Source organism: Phyllostomus discolor, chromosome 2 (genome assembly GCF_004126475.2).
Source record: "Phyllostomus discolor isolate MPI-MPIP mPhyDis1 chromosome 2, mPhyDis1.pri.v3, whole genome shotgun sequence".
Lineage (NCBI taxonomy): Eukaryota > Metazoa > Chordata > Mammalia > Chiroptera > Phyllostomidae > Phyllostomus > Phyllostomus discolor.
The window spans coordinates 3,857,327-3,875,684 of record NC_040904.2 but is presented as its reverse complement, the minus strand read 5'-3'; the positions used below and the strand labels follow the sequence as shown (position 1 = coordinate 3,875,684).

Below are 18,358 nucleotides of genomic sequence, written 5' to 3'. Positions count from 1 at the left end.
TTAGAACCAAGCCACTATGCATATCTTGTCATCAAGGTGGGGTGGGTGGGGCAGAAATTGAGCTCCATCTCGCAGGGAGGAGTATTTACTTAGGGAATTATCTTGCAAGGTTGATCCTCGGACCGCTAGGCCATTGAGGCGGGGCTAGCCAAGCAAAGGGGCGGAGCTGGGCCGTCGGGGAAGTAGGGGCGGGCAGGGTCTGTGGCTGCCAGGGCTTTTTGGTTCCGGGGCGAGGTGACGGTCAGCGGACCAAAGGGTGGGTGCCTGCTGTGAGGGTCTGGCCTGAGATGCGCGCCTAGGAGGCTCCTCCCCTTTAGCAGGCAAAAGGTGACCCCGCAGGTCGGCTCATCAGAATGCAGGTTCCCCTCAACTGGAGTCCGGGGACCTAGATCACGGCGGGTCTGGGCGTCCTCGGCGCATCCGGAATACACTGCGCATGCGCCAGGCAGTAGCCAGTTGTGGAGACGGGGGGCTCCTCCTGGCAAGCGAGGACTTGGTTTCGGCTGGTGGAGACTCCGTGCAGTCCTGACGGCGCCCAGCCCCTCCCTCTGCTGCCGCGGCCCGTTTTTGTAATTCGCGATCATTTGGGTGCTGTTCCCGGTGTCCACGTGCCTTGGGCCCACTTGCCCCGCCGCCATGTTGAAGCCGGCGCCCTTCTCCAAGGTGAGCCGGAAGCACTTCTGGGTCCGGGCATCCCGTTGTCCGGGTAACGGGAGCATCCTCGTGCTGCTGGAGCGTTCTTGTATTTTAATTTTTTGGTGCAAGGAGGAGAGCTGAGTTCGTGTCGCATACCTCCGCCAGGCCTGGAATTAGTACTTTTGGCGAGTGTTGGTCCGGGAAACCTCTGTAGAGGCGCTGGCGAGGGGCGGGGGGCGGGATGCGAAGGGGCCTCAGGACGGGGGTTTGAAACCAGCCCCGTCTGGGTCTCGCCGGGCCTGTTGCGGCGGCGCAGGGAAGGTGGCGTGTGGGACCTGCAGACCGCTCGTGCTGGTCGGACTGGGAGGAAGGACGGTGCCGTTAGCCGGGCTGTCATCGTGGCTCCACAGGTAGAGCTGGCTTGCCCGACCCCACGGTCCTGCGCGCAGCGAGCCCGGACTCAGTCTGCGGGCGAGGTGCTGCGCACCAGACCCGACGAGCGGGGCCCCCAGCCTGGTTGACCTGGGAGCCGACTTGCCAGCTTTTCGTAGATAAAAGTGACACTTTCAGGGCCGAAGTAGGTTGTTAATAGTGCCTGGAGCTCTTGTCTTGTTACTCATTTCTGTCCGGCCTTAGTAGGAGATTTGAAAAACAGTTGTATGATTGAAGTGCACATACATGAACGCAAGGAGCATTCATGTTACGGAACAGGGCAGGGGGGCGCAGAATGATATAAAAGACCCCTCCTTTTTCTCCAGGGGTTCCTCCCCACCTGCTGGGTTCGTTTTGCCCACCGCCTGAGGAAAGATGTCTCTTAATACCAGAGATCAGTGAAAAGGAAAGGAATTTATTATTTATTTGATATAACACAAACTAAGGTTCCCCACAAATGCACACAGTCTTCCCAGCACCCTCCACCTGTCAGAAGGGAGCACTTTCAAAGCCTCGTGGTCCTGACTCTCACCCATGCCGCATGGTCCTGCACAGATGCGTGATCTCCAAAAGAGAGACGCCCAATGGCTGCTGTGCCTCTGTTTAAATCCCAGCGCCAATCTTCCTCTGCAGCCCCATTTCCGGCTCCTCTCTCAATTGGCCACAGCTGCCCGCATTCTGGGCAGGTGTGGCCCTGTGGTGTGGAGCCAATTATCTCCAAGCTCTTCTGGACCCCATTACAAACCCCTACTTGGGGGCCCCCCTCTTGGCTGCACCCGGTTACATTCATACTATGTTAATTATGTACTCAAACATATGTAAATCAGAGTAGGAGGATACAAAAGGAATAGTAAAAGCCCCTCCCCCTTGCACATCTTTGAATATCTTTCCTTAAATCCTTTGGTCTTATAAACATCTACAATGTGCTCAAAAGCAAACCTAGAAGGAATCATTGAGTTTGTAAAGTTCTGCAACTTTGTTTTTTTTTCACTTAATATAAATCTTGGACAGTGTTACTTACTTACTTACCTTTTAACGTATACTTTCTCCTTGTTATTTTCTCCCATATATTTTCTCACTGGGTAATACTCCTGCGGTCGTTTTTAATGGATTTTATGTTGATGTTTCCGAGGAAGTAGCATGTGGAAACTCTAGCAATCATTTTAGATTTTATTATTATGTCTTTGTTTTGTCTGCTTTGTTGACTCTCGTTCTCTCCCTGATCTCTTGCAAACCCCATGTAACTACATTTACTTCAGGGTCATGTTTTGGTTTTGTTTTTTCTCTCCAAGACTTCCTGGCTGATGGGGGCTTCACGGCTCCCGTTTGTTCACAGGTTAGGTCCGTGCTGAGTAAAGGTCGATTAGCTTCGAGGTGGGTGAGTCACCAAAGCACAGGATTATCAAATCAGTTATAAGGATTTATACGGATTAATCAGCGTTTAGTGGGATATCAAGATAGAACCGTTAATGGGCATTCTGTTCCTGCACAAGGGATGGTGGTTTAGCTCCTACTGTAAATGCCCTGTATACAAAAAAAACTCTAGAGAAACGGTTCACCAGATAAAATATGTTTGTCCGCTTATGTCTTTCTAGGTACAAAGAGCAGTGATTATCACACACTGGGAGGAAAGGCAAAGGAGATGCTTGTTATTTTAGATCGGGCACCTAAACAGAAACTGCGATTTCAGTATGAAGAAGGGAAGAGGAAGAACAAGCCGGAGGAGAAGACGAAAACTCCGTAGAAGTTCTGAATCAAGAGGAGGTACAATTTTGATTTTCTTGGTGCCAGGGATGAAAAAGCAATTTTTTGTCGCTTGGTGTTAACAGGTGCGCGTAGCTGTTGTCAAGGGCACGCGGGCAGGGTTCACAGAGAATGTTCCTCAGAGGGAACTCTTTGTGATTGTGCCCCGGTGTTCTTTTTAGCTTGCGGGGGTGTAGATGTGTTTATCCTGGCTTCAGCTGCGTGTTCTCTGGGGATGACTTCCAGGGTTCTGTTCTAGTCCTAACCTCTCTGCCAACCTCTGATCACCCGCAAAGTGTCAGTGTTTGTATGTATATAAAGCCATCATTCTGAGTTCAACGTAACTCAGTTCAAATGACCCATTGTACGTGAAAGTGCTTGCCTAACTGGAAGGTACTGTCTTATAATGTTAGATCTTACCAGTTGCTTTCCTGCCTCTTTGAGATGGTTTTATAGTTTTTCTTTTTAGTTTACATTGTTTGTACATTTAAACATTCATTCCCTTTTATGATAACTCTGAGGGCCGTTCATCAGAGATTTTCTGTTTAGCGGTGATCGGATTGTACAGGGATTTTAATTACCATTGTTTCCTTCCGTGATCAGTGAATGAGAGCTGCAAGCCTGAGTTTATAGAGCTTCAGAGGTGGCTGAAGGATAGGAAGTTTGAAGGTGCAAACTTGGTGCCTGCCAGTTTCCCAGGTAAGTCTGGCCTTCGGTCCCCGTGCCCTTGGTCACGTGAGGCGCGCGGGCACAGGTGACGGGGCGGCGCGGGTGAGCCTTGCCGGCAGCGCCGCTCTCTCTGGGAGGCAGGTTTGTGCTGGGTGTCGGGCCTCCTTGCTGAGTCGTGTTTCCTCCTGGTCGAGGGATGAAAGGTCAAGAGCTGTGAACTTGAAGAGATGAGCACTGTAGACCCACATAGTAATTACGGGCCGTGTCGGACGTGTGCCCGCCAGAGAAGCGGCCCTCTGACTGTTGCAGGGGTGCTGTGGGCAGCGCAGGGGCAGCCTTCAGATGGTGGTGGTGGGGACCCTGTGGCTGTGCCTGCTCTGGCCAAGGCCTTGGCTCGCGGGGGCCGCTGGTGCTGGGCACAACCCACGCAGCTCGCCCACGTTAAGGAAAGCACCCAGTCTAATGGTCTGCCTGGGCAAGGAGGGGAGGGTTGCGTCCACGGGCTTTGTGGGGACCCGGATGGTCGGTCAGTCAGTCAGAGAGGCCTCGAGTCGCTATGGGGAAAGCTGGGTCTAATAAAAGGGGCCTGAGGCCTCTGAGGTTGGGTGGGTAGTGGGAGGAGTGCCCCCCCGCCCCAGGCCGGTAAGGACCCCGGGGAGAGAGGCCCACCTAAAGGTCCCCGCACCAGCGGAGATCTGTGGGAAGTCCGTGGTCTTTTGGGTCCTGACTCTGAAGCCCACTGTGCCCGCAGGGTCGCACCCCCAGAGGGAGGTCAGGACGTTCCCCGGAAGAGCTTCTGGGTCCTCCGGGGGTCAGAGGACACGAGACACCCGGCTCCAGCTCTGTGGGATTTCTCAAGTTCGTTCGAGTCTCTTATGCAGAAGGGTTGTCCCTGAGCCCTGGGTGGGAAGGATTTAAACCCTTTCTCTGTCTCTGTGTTCCTAGGCCACGGGCAGAGGGCTCTGATGAGCACGGCCACCCCCTGCAGGTGAGAGCTCTCTCTCGTCCCCCCGAAGCCCAGTGTCGCTTGTGCTGGGTGTTACGTGGTTTAAACCAACTGGGTTAAAGATATTTCAGACGTCCATACAGGCATTTTTTTTTACTTGGTCAGACACTTTTTGATACAATTCATGTCAGCGGAATGTAGTTTGCGGCATAGGAGAGACAAACCCCAAGTAGCAGTGCGTAAACAGGAGACGTTCTTGTTGCCCCCGTGCGAACGAGCCTGGGTAGGCCGCCTGGCCGGTGCGGTGGTCCGTGGCCATCCGTGGCCCAGGCTCTGCGCAGCTCTCTGCCCGAGTCCTTAGAGGGGGCTGACACCCTCGGGTCCTTCGTGGGGTTGCCTGGAGCTGGAGCAGCCAGGACTGAGCAGGGGGTGAGGAAGGGCAGACTTTCCTCCTGCCTAGGATGCTGCAGCCTCACCTCGTCTGCCCGCCCAGGGGTGCGGCCCTGCCTGCAGCGAGGGGGGCGGAGGCTCGTTGGTGGTGGCAGCTGGCAGTTTCTGCCCCGGCAGGGCTCCTTATGTAAGTCAGACCGCATTTTCAGAGTGTGGGGGGGAGCTGTTCTCACCGGAGAGACCGGGCCCCAGCAGAGGGGTAAAAAGCAGTGAGCGGGGGGAGGGGCCCCAGAGCCTGGCCCAGATGGCCCCCAGCTGGCTCCTCACCCCTGGGCATCTGCCAGGGTGACACGGGGCCCAGGGCGTTGTCCTTCCCGTTGTACCTCTGTGCGGCCACACAGCCATGCCCTAATGTGTTTGCGGGTTTTTTTAGTGTAAATAGTTTACCTTTATTTCTATTTTTTTTAGAAACCCTAGTTCCTTTTTTAAATAAGATTTATTTATTTATTTTAGAGAGGGAAGGGAGGGAGAGAGAGAGAGAGAGAGAAACATCAATGTGCGGTTGCTGGGGGGCCGTGGCCTGCAACCCAGGCATGTGCCCTGGCTGGGAATCGAACTTGCGATGCTTTGGTTTGCAGCCCGCGCTCAATCCACTGCAGCTATGCCAGCCCGGGTTATTTCTAATTTTAATGATTATTTATTGTTCAATTACAGTTTTATTTATCAAAAATACTTCATTTTTAATTTCTTAATTTATATAAAACCCAGCCACGTGCTTATGTTTACTGTAAAGAATGGTAACTGTTAACGTTTGTAATTCTATGCTATTTTAAGTTAATTTATAATTTTTAATTGTGGCAAAACATACATAACATAAAATTTCCCATCTTAACCATTTTCAGTGTGCAGCTCATCCCCATTAAGTGCGTTCACGCTGTACACTGTTACTTTTGGAACGGAGGTGTGATTCCCTCGCAGCAGGATGTGGGAGGGGGAGAAACGTTCCTCTCGAGTACGCAGCAGCGAAGGCGGGTTGTTTCAGTTGAGATCATGAATGATAACTGGCAGCCTGCTCTGCGTGTACTTCCAAATGGGACTGTTTTGTTAGACCTTTTGGAATCGAGAATATTTTACATACAGTGAAATGCACAGGTGTTTAAAGACTTTATGTATTTTTTAGACACGAGAAGGGAGGGAGAAAGAGGGGAGAGAAAACACCAGCGTGGTTGCCTCTCGTGGCGCCCCCTACTGGAGACCGCCCCACAACCCAGGCATGTGCCCCTGACCGGGAATCAACCCGGTGACCCTTTGGTTGGCAGGCTGGCGCTCAGTCAACTGAGCCACAACCAGCAGGGCAAATGCACAGACTTGAAGTATCCAGTTTGATGAGTTTGAGGATGAAGATAACTTACCCGAGATACAGCACATTTTTAATCAAGTGGTTCTCTGCAAATCAGAAGGCCGTTGGCTGTCGGGGCAGGATAGGGGCGGTTAGCCATCACCCAGCTTGCTCGCGACGCACAGACGTGGAGCCCCAGACGGCCTGTGGCTGAAACCTTGACCCTGGCGCACGTTACGGCGAAAGCCGGGTCTTCCACCTGGCTTCTCAGTGCTGCGACCATGCTGTCAGCACCCGGCGTCTCAGGTTCCCTCCCTGGGTTTCCTGTCCAGGGGAGGGCGCCGGGAAAATGTTCCCTTTGCCGTGGCAGAATGCTGGCCCCGCCCTCAGCTGGGGCGACCTGCTGCGCCGAGGCAGAGGCGGCGGCCCTGGCCCAGTCACTGCAGACGCGGGGGCCCGGGTGGGGGATCGGGGGTTCTGTCTGCCTCCAGAGGGCAGCACGATTTCTGGTGCCTGAGGAGGCGCGAAGGGACAGTTTGGTTCCTGTTTGTCCTAGTGTTCCCGCTCCCCTTTCTGGTGAAAGGTTCACTGTGGTGGGTGTCAGTCCCACCACTGACCTTTCACTCCCGTGGGGTCACAGGGCCCGCGTGGGAGCAGCCTCGCCTCTGCCTGCCGACTCGGGCACGGGGCCAGGCCGCCGGGGGCCCTGGGGTGGTCTGAGGTCGGGTTTTCCAGGCTCTGGGAGAGGATGGCAGGAAGGGGACCCGATGAGACGCGTGCTCAGGGCCGTTCCCGGAGCGTGGGCATGCTGAACTTGGCTTTCTCTTTTTGGAAAGGAGGGACAGGTGATTCTGTCGTTGCCCGAGAGTTGCCTGCTCACCACGGACACAGTGATGAGGAGCTACTTGGGGGCGTACGTCGCTAAGTAAGTGACTGCACACGTGCTCGTCTGGCGCCCCCGCTTCCCCTTCCCCGTCCACCGCCTGTGTCGTGGGCAGGCCTGTCGCCTGAGCCAGAGTTCACAAGGACCGGCCCCTCTGCAGCGCTGGCCCCTGCGGCGATGCGGGAGCTCTGCTGTGTCCGGGAGCTTTGGTCCTAGCTCACTGCAAACTGCATGGCCGAGGTTTCAGCAGGCTGCCTGGGAGGTGGCTCCCATCCTGGCCTGTCGCAGAGAGTGAAGATTAAATGGGTCACAGGGGGACATCGAGCGGGGCCTTGACCCTTTCTCTGTCGGAGTGGAGCTTGACAAGTATTACTCTCTTGTTTTACCCTTATGGCATTTGCTTGAATTTTCTTTCAGCTCTGAAGAGCTGGGACCATCCTGAAAGAGTTAGTTCTCTTAGGCTCGCAGGGAGGAGGCCAGCGCTGGAGTGGAGAACTCTTTCTGTCCCATGCTGCAGTGGGCCTTGTTGGGGGGCTGTCTGAGGACAGAGCGTTGTGACACCCTCGGCAGAGGGGCTTCCTACATCCTGAGGGCTTGCGATATCGTGTTATCTTTTAACCCCAGGCGGGGTTGGGGTGCGCCCCGCCCCTGGCCCCACCTCACCTTGCAGGAGGCCTGGCGCCTCTGTACTGGCCTGAGTAGAGGCCAGGGTGCCCTCGGCGTCAGTGTTTTCTGTGTTGTTCTGGAGTTCTGAGTGGGCCGTATGGTAGCGTAGGAATCTGGGCTTGGAAGGATCCGTGTGAACTTTCTAAATACATCCTTGCAGCCCGAGGTCTTCTTGGGAACAGGCGAGAACACCGCAGGGTATGATTTGCGGTAGAGACGGTAAGTCAGGGTTAGAGTTGAAATGGCCACGTGTGCCCAGTGGATGGGCGGGTCTAGATTCTTTCCACCAGCCCGCTCCCCACCCACCACATTTTATAGCAGCACCCCCGTGACACAGGTGACTCCCACCAAAGGCTTTAAAAGCAGAGAGCCAGGCTGGGAGCAAGGAGGTGTTTTGCAGAAAGGAACCCTTGCAGGCAAAGCCAGGACTCGGGTTGGTGAGATTGTCCTTGTGTCGGTGGATGTGGCTTGCTCAGGGACTTGGGTCCGGTGCTCTGCAGAGGCGGAGCCTGGAGAAAGAAGACCCGCCCGCACGTGAAGGGGGCGGGTGAGGAGCCACGTGGCCCAGCCCCCTGGGAGCCAAGCTAACCACGAGGGGTCCGTAACTTCCTGTGAAGGTAACTCCTTCACTCTGGCTTTCGACTTTGAAAGGTGGCAGCCTCCCCTGTCCCCTCTGCTGGCCCTGTGCACCTTCCTAGTGCAGAGAAGCACGCTGGGGACCGGTCCCCCTGGAAGCCCTACCTGGAGGTGCTGCCGAAGGCCTACTCCTGCCCCGTTTGTTTGGAGCCGGAGGTGGTGGAGCTGCTCCCCGGACCTCTGAAGGCCCAGGCCCAGGAGCAGAGGGCCCGCGTGCAGGAGCTGTTCACGGCCTCCAGGGCCTTCTTCTCTTCCCTGCAGCCTCTGTTCTCCGAGGCTGTGGAGGGCGTCTTCAGCTACAGCGCCTTCCTGTGGGCCTGGGGCACCGTCAACACCAGAGCCGTGTACCTGGCGCGTGGGCGGAGGCCGTGCTTCTCGCGGAGCCAGACACCTGCGCGCTGGCCCCCTACCTGGATCTGCTGAATCACAGCCCCGCCGTCCAGGTGAGACTTGACGAGGGCACGCACGTCCGGTTTCCACGGGAAGGCCTCTGACGTGTAGAACCCGTGACCCGGAACGTGAGCGGAGCCACGGGGAAGGGTGCAGCTGGCTTCAGGTGGCCCGCCTGCCGTCTTTCCGTGCTGCGCCTTTCCTCCCGGCCCCGAGTTCCCTCCTGGCGCCCTCCTCCTCCTCTGCCCGCTTCCCCTGCTCTCCAGGCCGGCGGAGCCCGGGCTGTACCCGCTGTCCCCGCCCTCCCCGCCCCCACCTGGGGTGCGCAGTCCGCCTTCCTTCCTCCCTCGGAGACCTCGGTCTCGCCTGCTCGCGGTCCCGTTCCCTCCCACCCTGGTGTCGCGTGCATTCATCTGTGCTGTGCTCACGGGTCAGCGGTGGGCGTCTGGCCCCTGTGGGCTCCGACCGTCGTAGAGGAACGGCACTTGGCCTTGCTCCTCTGTGCACCCTCAGGGCCCACCCACGGCCTGCCGCGCTGCAGGCGTCCCGCCCAGCCTTCACTGACCGGGAACCGGTGTGCGGAGACGGCGCCCCCACTGTGGAGAGTTGCAGCCTCCCGCCCCCCAGGCCCGCCCACCGGCTGAGGAGGGGCTTCATCTTGTGGGCCTGGGGGGCGGAGCCCGGCTGCGGGGGTGGCGGCGTCTGTGCGTAGGCACCCCTGTGGAGGCACCCCGGCTGGAACACCGTGCTCATCCGTCCTGAGCTTCACGCTCCACACCACCCTAAGAAGTCCGTGACACCCCGTTAGCCCACCCTCGCCTCACTGTGATTTGCTGCTAAGTAAGGAGGCTCAGTGCCCGTACCTCCTCTCACTGTGGGCACTTATTGTGGGAAAAAGAACGTCTTGTTCTTTCTTCCATCCCTGTCTGCTGACCAAATGGTCACAAAATCCAGGTGACAGTATCAGCCAGGAACACCCATGCTCAAAGGCTGCGTACTGTAGGACCCGAGATCCTATGGCCTCACGGGGCCCCGGAGGGCCTGGCCGGGCGAGTCCTCTGCTCTGCCCAGGTGGTCCCCGAGCTGGCGGGGCAGGCTCCACCCCTGGCTGACCGCGCTGGCAGCCAGACGAGCTGCCCCCACTGGGCCCTGAGCCTGCCAGGCCTCACCCCCCCACCAGCCTCGAAGTCCCTCAAAACAGGCAGATCGTGTCCTTTCACTGAACCCCACGGAACCGGTGACCTGTCACTGTGGAGCCTGCCTCCATGGCTCCGCTGGGTGACGCTGCCCTGGGGCAGGCCTGTGTGGCCTGCCTGGCCCTTCCCCGCACCGGCCATCCACGAGACGAGGTCGTTGTCAGGGGTCCCGAGTCCCCCCATCCACGGACCCCGGCGGGACTCCTCCCCCAGGGGGTGAGTGGGGACGGGGCACTGTTCGCACTGTGGGTCAGCAGGTCGTGGCCAGGGGACAGGGGCACCTGGCTTCAGTCAGGCGGTGACTTAGTCTTTCTGGCGTGTGTCTTGCTTTAAAAACGCTCCACCCGGAGTGCTCCTCACAGGTGGACGCGGCGTTTAACGAGGGGACCCGCTGCTACGAGATCCGGACGGGCTCGCGATGGGGGCCGCGAGAGGACGGTGCTCCATCTGCTACGGCCCCCCACGACAACCAGCGGCTGCTCCTGGAAGTACGGCTTCGTGCCCCCCCGCAACCCCCCCGCCTGCGTGCACGTGGCCCAAGGTCGGGGCGCTCGAGTCACTGGGGACGAGGTTACGCTAAGTTTTAACAAAAAGGGCAAACCTTGAAGCGCCCTGTCATCGACTCTCTGCTAGGCAGACGCCTGCCCCTTGATGACCGTGTAGTCGGGGGTTAGGCAAGGGAGAAGCAGCGAGGTTTGGTGAATCCGGCGACAGGAAGAGCGGCGAGGAGCTGTATCGCTGGCAGGGCGGCCAGGAGAGTGGAAGGAAAGGGACACGTGTGAGGAAGGGAATGTGTTAACAGAATGGGAAAGGAAAGGAAGTTTTTGTACTGAGACATTTCACTGTCACTAGAGATACAATAGGTTAGAAAGCAACGAATAATAGGTATTTATTAAGCACCTACTGTATGTAAAGCACTGTGTTAATCACAGAAGATAAATACATTACACAGTCTTTGTTTTGGGGTTTAGTGCCACAATGAATAGTGACTTTTTTCCCTTGTATTGGTGCCCGGACCAGGGATCGAACCCATGGCCTTGGTGTATCGGGTCAATGCTGTAGCCAACTGACCTCTCCAGCCAGGGCTGAAGCATTGATTTTATTTATGTTCTTTTGTGAACCTGCTACTAGCCATCATCATTGGTATGGCTATTTTTTAAAAAAATTAAAACAAAATCTTATTTACTAATTTTTTTTTTTTGAGAGACAGAGAAACATTGACTTGTTGTTCCACTATTTACGCATTCTTTGGTTGTTCTAGTATGTCCCCTTGTTACAGAACACACAACAAGGGGGGCCTGGGATGATATACTATTATTGAAAGAAGGCCCCGGGTCCGTTGTGTCCCGCCGCCAGAGGAAAGACGTGTCTCAATGCCAGAGATTTGTGAAAAGGAAAGGAAATGTTTATTTAATGCTATACTAACTTAAGTATAGTGAACCTAATGTCTTCACCAAAATCCCAAAGTCCCTTAAAACAACCCACAAACACACAGTCCTTCCTTCCTTCACCCCTTTGCCCAGTCCAGAGTACTGTATCTCAGGGAAGGAAATAGAAGTCCCATGGCTCAGGCAGTCCCTCTGGTTCTTCCCAGTTAGAACTCCATCTCGACTTGGGAGACCATCCCTGGAGTTCCCGGCACCCTCGGCTGAGTCACCGGGATCTCTGCTAAAACCAGGTGGTGGTTCCCCCTTCTAAAGTGTGGGGGCCCCACTCTGCCAGGCCGCGTGGTTCTCTCCTCAGGGCTGCAAGGAGTCTACACTCCGTCAAGTCCACGTGCTTCTCCTTCTCCTCTCAGGGCCAAGGGAGTCTTCCTCTGCCAAAGCTGTGGGGTTCTCTCTTGCAAGGGCCGAGGATGGGTCTCCCCCTCCAATGGCTGCTGCGTCTCAGTTTAAGTCCCGGCGCCAATCTTCCTCTGAAGCTCCATTTCCGGCTCCTCTCACAATTGGCTACAGCTGCCAGATCTGGGCAGGTGTGGCCCTGTGGTGTGGAGCCAATTATCTCCAGGCTCGTACTGGGATCTTATTACAGATCCCTATTTGAGGCTCCCCTCTTGGCTGCACCCTGTTACACTCTCACAATTGGCTACAGCTGCCAGATTCCGGGCAGGTGTGGCCCTGTGGTGTGGAGCCAATTATCTCCAGGCTCTTCTGGATCTTATTACAGATTCCCTATTTGAGGCTACCCTCTTGGCTGCACCCTGTTACACCCTGACTGGGATTGAACCTGCAACCTTGGTGGATCAGGACTCTGCTCTAACCAACTGAGCCATCTGGCCAGGGTGTGGTGTGGCTATCTGTTACTAGGTAGTAAACTTAGTTATAGATTTATGCTGTGAAAACCCTAAATACGGCGTGAAGACAGTACGTAGAGGAAGACGGAGCTTCCCCTCCTCCAGGAGCGGAAGGGAACAGCGTCCTAGGCCTCGAGGAATGGCCCGACTCACCGAGTGTGTGATTTGGGTAATTTAGTGCGAGTTCTAGCAGAAGGGAAAACTGGGTCGAGGCCCCCGGTGCCCCATGCTGCAGGCAGCGTGGGGATGCTGTGTGCGGAAATGCACTGGGGAGAGCGAGGCCGGGGCCTCAGCGGGTGTCTCGGGAGCCTGGACGGGGGGCGGGCCATCCCAGGGTCCGAGTGAGGGTGAGGGACCACCGACGGCCATGAAGCGCCAGACTTGGAGACGTTTACGTGCCAGCTGTTATCACGTGTAAAAAGCAAAACATATTAAAAGACGATTTAAAAATAGCAATCCCTCACCACCTTTTAACCCGAAGTAGCTTTGTTTAACTCTTGTGTATTCACTGTCAGTTGCTTTACCGCCGACGCAGTCATGGGCACCGGCCGCTGTGAACGCTGGCTTTCGGGGGCTCAGCATGGTGGGCGTCTGCTCGCCCACGGGACAGAGACTGCGCTTGCTGGTGGAGTGTTCCCCGCAGTCCTGCCGGGCCCACACGGCCTGCTCTGGGGGCCGCTTGCCTCGTGGGAGCGTGAGCTGACTGTGCGGTTCGGTCCTCCACCTTGGAGTCCTGTGGCTTCGCTGGGACTGGTGACGGGTCTCGTTGAGTTGGACTTGGGTAGATTTTTTTTTTTTTTGGTGTGTGGAATTAGGTAAAATTGTTTGCATAATTACGTTTTGATTTGCCAGTGGGAGGGGGAAAGTAAGCCCGAGAAGGAAAGGCTTATGTTTTTGTCTGAAGCACACCCTAAATCTGCCTGATTTTCTTGTGTAGACTGCTGGTCAGTACCCTCCCAGCAGCAGATAAACAGACGGGCAGGAAGAGCTCCATTTTAGAGGACCACGGGCTTCACAGAGTAAGTGCCCCCCTCTCAGAAACCGCTCCGTCAGGGGGTCTGACGGCAGAGCTGAGTGTCAGGGTCTCCGTGGGGACCAGACGCCCTCGGCCCTCGCGCGTGGGCAGGTGGGCGTTGGTCGAGCGTGCACTGGGTGCGGTGACTTGTGCTCGTCCTCCTGGGGCTCCCAGCTGGGGGGCGGCGGGGGTGGGCCCCCAGGGCCGTCCGGACTCTTGCCATTGACCTCGCTGCGGCCTGTGGCGCTGGCCCCCCTGCGGGGACCCCTCACCCAAGGTCAGCCGCTCACCCAAGTGAACCGGCAAGCAGCTCTTTATGTTTTTTCACACGAGAACTCTCTGTCCCTTGGGCTTTGTCACTAAGTATTTGTTTCTCTCTCGCCTTTGTGACCTGGTGCTCGGTGGCCGCGTTAGAGAAACCGTTTGCTCTTGAGCCAGGTGCCGCGAGGTGCTGAAGTGATGGACTCGCCCCTGTTTTTCTACTCTAGAAACTTGACGTTCGGATTGGGACGGCCCGTCCTGGAGGTTGCTCACCGCGCTTAAGCTGCTATGTCTGCGGGCTTGAAGAGTTGTGAGTTCACGCGTGAGCGGTCTACGGGATTGTGGCCGCCACCTGGAATGCCGCTACAATACGTGGGGCTGCTCGTTCCCTCTGCCACTCGCCCGTGGGGGGTGGGGGTTCACTTCCCAGTCTTCACTGTTTCTGGAACTCTGGGGTTGGCACCCCAGTCGGAGGTGCACCGGTCCGGAGACGAACGGCGTAGTCCCGCTCAGGTGCTCCCCGTGACCGGCACCCCTAGTCCTAGGGGCGGACCGTCGGTGAGAGCGCGGGCGCCGTGCTGTCTGCGGCACAGTCTGGGTCTCCGGGTTTTCCCCGCAGCCAGCGGAGCTCCTGGCCCACGGCTCGCCATGGGGGCAGACACCGACCTTGGCCAAGGAGAGGCCCGGATGTTTTCACGGGGGCAGGGGAGGGTAGCCCCCCGTGTAGACACGCCTCCTGGTCGGGGCTGCTGGTCCTTCCCCCAGCACGGCGCTCCCTCGGCCGTGTGCGGCCCGGCCAGAGCTCCCTCAGCCCGGGGCTGTCGGCAGCTGGGGAGCAGCTCGCTGTGTGGCAGAAGCTGGGGGGGGACCCCGGACAGGGGGACTTCCTGAAGAGGGCGGGGCATCCCCAAGCTGCGGGGAGGGCGGGCGAGATAGTGTGGGCCTGCGGGCAGGGGCGCCCACTCCGGGCTGCCTCCTGTGCTGCGCTGTGGCTCCCTTTTCTTTGGTGGGGGCTTGGGGGGGACAGTCCCTCCCTGGTCTGCGCCCCCGGAATGGTCGAGTGCGTGGTCAGCAGACTCTGCTGGGCTTGCAGGGCCCCCCTCCCTGTCATTCACCAGACCCTCGGCGTGCTGGCCGGCGTCGAAGGGGCCGCCTCTCCCGGCTGCGTCGTCTTCCCTCCTCCTTCACCTCCGTTTCCCGGCCCCCTCCCCTGACTTTCCCGTGTGCCCACATGGGTGTCCTTAACGCCTCGGAGAGGGGGCCTCGGAGAGGGGGCCTCGGAGAGGGGTGTGAGTCCTACTCAGGCAGATCGGCCTCCACCTTGCACCACGCACCACGGCAGGTGTTTCCAGGGCCGCCGCGCCGTGGCTGCCGTCCCCCCTCGGCCTGGTTTCTCCCCCCCCCCCCCCCCCCGTCAACTGTGGGGCTGTGGCAGGGGAAGCGCCTCCTCCCTGGGGTCCCGCCTGATGCCCGTTGGCGGGCGCCCTCTCTGCCCGCGTCAGCACGTCACCGGGGAGAGGGCGCCGCTGTCCCCATTCGCGTCTCTCTCTGTCTGACGTGGGCGCAGTGGGACCCCAACTTTCTCTGCTGGTGGCTGTGAGGATTGAGTTAAATAGTGGTTTCCTGTAGGGCGCTGTGCCTGGCACGTGGTTTCCTTCCTTCCTTTCCTGGGAAGTCCGTATCCCTGAAGTCCCAGCCGTCGTCCTGAAGCTGAAGGCGGCTGAGACTGCCTCCTGTGGGGCTGGCCAGCGGCTCTGCGTTTCTAAGCGCCTCCTGTCTCCTTCCTTCCACTCGGAGACCGTCGCGGTCCCCTTGCCCCCCCCCACTCTGGGCCCCTTCCCCCTGGGGTTCCGCAGCGCGGCCTCTGCTCCGCACCCTCCTCCCACTCCTGCTTCTCCCGGTGTCTGAGTCGGCCCTGCCACCTCGGGCTCAGCGTCCTGCTGTGGCTCCCCGGTGCCTGCCCCCTCCGGTGCCTGCCCCAAACACTGGCACCCCTGCCCGCCCACTGAGCGCACCTCCTGGGCACATCCCCAGCGCCGATGCGGGGTGACCTGCGTGGGGAGGAGGCACCCCCGCCGATTCCACCTTCCGTCGCAGAGTTTCTTACTCGTGAAGCCTGTTCCCTGCGGGTTGCCGTCCTTCAGGGCAGACTGTCACTCAGGGAAAAGGAAGAAGCTGCCTCTTACTCCTTTGGCTGTGGCCTCGCCTTCCTGTTCTGTCTCCTGCTGGGTTCCCGTGCCCGGGGGACGTGACCCGGCTCACTGACACGCCAGACACAGGGCGGCGTGGTAGCGAGAGTGCCGGTCCCCCGGTCCCCTGCTCATCCTCCGTGGCCCCTCTGCAGGCCCTGTGTGCCCCGGCACGGGGACGCCCGGGGCGGGAGGGCGGGCCCTGCTGTGGGCGAGTTCGGTTTGTCATGGAAAATCAGGGCAGGCGCGGGTGTGGAGCTGAGGTGTGAAAGTCCTCTGTTTTATTTTGGTTCTAGTCCACGCTGGAAGAAAGTACTTCTTGGGGAAACAGTTTCGGATGCAAACGAAAAGACAAGTCTGGACGTAGCTCAGAAAATATGCCGTCACCTCATCGAGGAGACTGATGCTGTGCTTCAGAAGGTACGTTTCTGAAGCTTTGCACCTTTTCCTTCAAGGAGCGTTCTGACGGAGAAGGTGCTTGCTCGGACCTGGGGGGGGGGGGGGGGCGGTGCCCCGAGGGCGTTGCATAGTGGGATCTGCTTCTGAGTGCTGACGTTGGGTCTGAACCTTTTATGTTTATTATATTTTTTCTCTTGGCACTTTCATTCTTTTTTAAAAAATTTGTTTTTAGTGTATTTTTTTCCATGACCATTTACCCCCCTTTACAGCCTCTCCCCCCGTGCCCCGCCCCGCAATCACCACACGGTGGTCTGAGTCCATGGGTCCCTGAGCCTTTGAATAATAGGTCAGATCGTTGCATGAATCACTGGTAATAGATCTTTAGTCCTGTTTCCATTTTATTTTTATTTAGTAAATGTTATAATTAGATGAGAAATCGGCTTGTTTGAATGAAAGCGTTACTGGGATTTAAAAAATGTTAATGAACCTTGAAGACAGCACTGTGCTGAGTGAAGTAAGCCCGAGTGCACGGAAGACAGATCTGTGTGGCTCCGCTCACGGGGGATGCTGGAGCAGCCAGCGCGCGGGGATGGGCAGCGGAGGGCAGGGAGGGCGTGGGGGGTTGGCGTGTAGTGGGGGTTTGATGCAGTTTCTGTGCGTGATGGAGAAGCAGCTCTGAGGATGATTGCATGGCGCTGTGAACATACTGATGCCACTGAACGGCATGTTTTAAAAGTGCTCAAAGTGGTAAGTTTTATGTATATTTTATTATAATAAAACATTTAAAAAATGACTTCCAGGTTTCTCGTATGAAAGCTAAAGAAACGGCTTTGGTGACCCAGCTCACTCTGGTCGAAACGCTGCGGACGGAGGAGCTCAAGGTTCTCCAGGCGTCTGCTGACATCCTCCACCGCCTGCTCGCAGCTTCTGCGTAGCTCCCGGTGGGGTGCATTCGCTTCAGCTCCCGCCGGGGTTTGGCCCCTCAATCAGCTTTACACAGAGGCTTGTTTTTTACGGAATCGTGCGCGCTCAGCGTCTGGCTTCTATTAAACATGGATGTGCTCACTCCCCCGCCTCTCTGTTCTCTGTGGGGCTGAGGGGTGGCTGCGCCAGGGGCCAGGGGCCGAGGAGCCCATCTGCGGGGCCGCGGGGTCTGGGGCTCTGTCCTCCAGGGGGACGCACCATCCGAGGGTCTTCCAAACTCAAAGTCAAGGGCGGCCCTGACGGAGGAGTCCGAGCACCGTGCTGGGCCGAAGGAGGGGGAGGCCCGGGGAGCGGGAGGCAGCCAGGCTCTGCGGGTGGCCCGTTGCTCATCCCACTCGGCAGCTGTAAGGAGCCAGAAGGGGCGGGCGCTCCTGCTGTGCTCTGACACTGTTGGGGTTGGGGGTGTCCGGGCGGTGGGTGGCTTTGGCACGGGGAGTGCTGGGCGGTCCTGGGTGCCAGTGGCCTTCACTCCTGGCTGCCCTGAGCTGAGCAAAGCCCCTGGAACTCTCCACCCTTGACGTCCCAGCCGAGCCTGAGTGAGTGTGGGCTGGAAGGGTGGTTCCCCTGCACTCCAGCCTGGGTGTGCCCCCCACTCCCCCAGCAGAGGGGCCCAGGGGATGTGCCCCCCCCCCCCCACCACTCTGAGAACCAGGGCACTGGACGGTGAGAGGGGCCGTCTGCACCGGCTGTGACGCCTGTGGGTGGAGCATCAGTCACTGCCGCAGCCCCGAGGAGTGCGGCCCTGCCGCCCGCTGTTCGCTGTTTCCCACCACGGGTCCACGTCTGGGCGGTGACGTCCCTTCGCCGGTCCCTTTGCGGTGGGCGCTTCGCTCACCTTTTATTCTGCCCTTTTTTGTGGTGGCGTTGGGAGGAGGATCAGGAGAAAAACTCTTGTGCTCAGCGGCTGTGGGGAATGACCATGAGTCTTTACCTTTCTTCTTTTTCTAAAAAACCCCACGAAAGCATTTCAGGCCATTGACTTGCCTCTGAGTGTGATTGGATGCCAAGCGTGCTCTGAGTAGTGTTTCTGAGACCCCGGCTCTGGATTTCCACTTGTCTCAGTGTTTTCACGCCTGCCAATCCACATGTGGCACAACGGGGGCGGGGGTGGGGGTCGGAGCAGCTATCCCACGATGCCACAGGTGCTCATTATGGAAACGACATCCCCGAAGCACAGGGACGGGACCATTAAACATCCGTGGGGCTGGCTGCAGGCCCTCCCGTGCAGGCTCACTAACGGGCAGTTACCCCGTTTCACAAGGAATCGCTCAGGGTTATCTAGGGTTGCACA

General features: G+C 57.8%; 1 protein-coding gene across 1 annotated transcript; it reads left to right on the top strand.

The window, feature by feature from the left end:
* The first annotated feature begins 527 nt into the window (after window positions 1-527).
* SETD4 (SET domain containing 4) lies at window positions 528-17,149 on the top strand. The gene is given in 15 exon segments (XM_036019835.1): window positions 528-663; window positions 2,664-2,832; window positions 3,415-3,510; window positions 3,790-3,889; window positions 4,426-4,468; window positions 6,992-7,080; window positions 8,356-8,402; window positions 8,405-8,713; window positions 8,716-8,783; window positions 10,289-10,414; window positions 10,416-10,464; window positions 13,153-13,242; window positions 13,723-13,802; window positions 15,943-16,104; window positions 16,884-17,149. Coding segments are annotated over 14 exon segments (1,467 nt in total). The 5' UTR covers window positions 528-663; window positions 2,664-2,759; the 3' UTR covers window positions 17,019-17,149.
* Window positions 17,150-18,358: the final 1,209 nt, after the last annotated feature.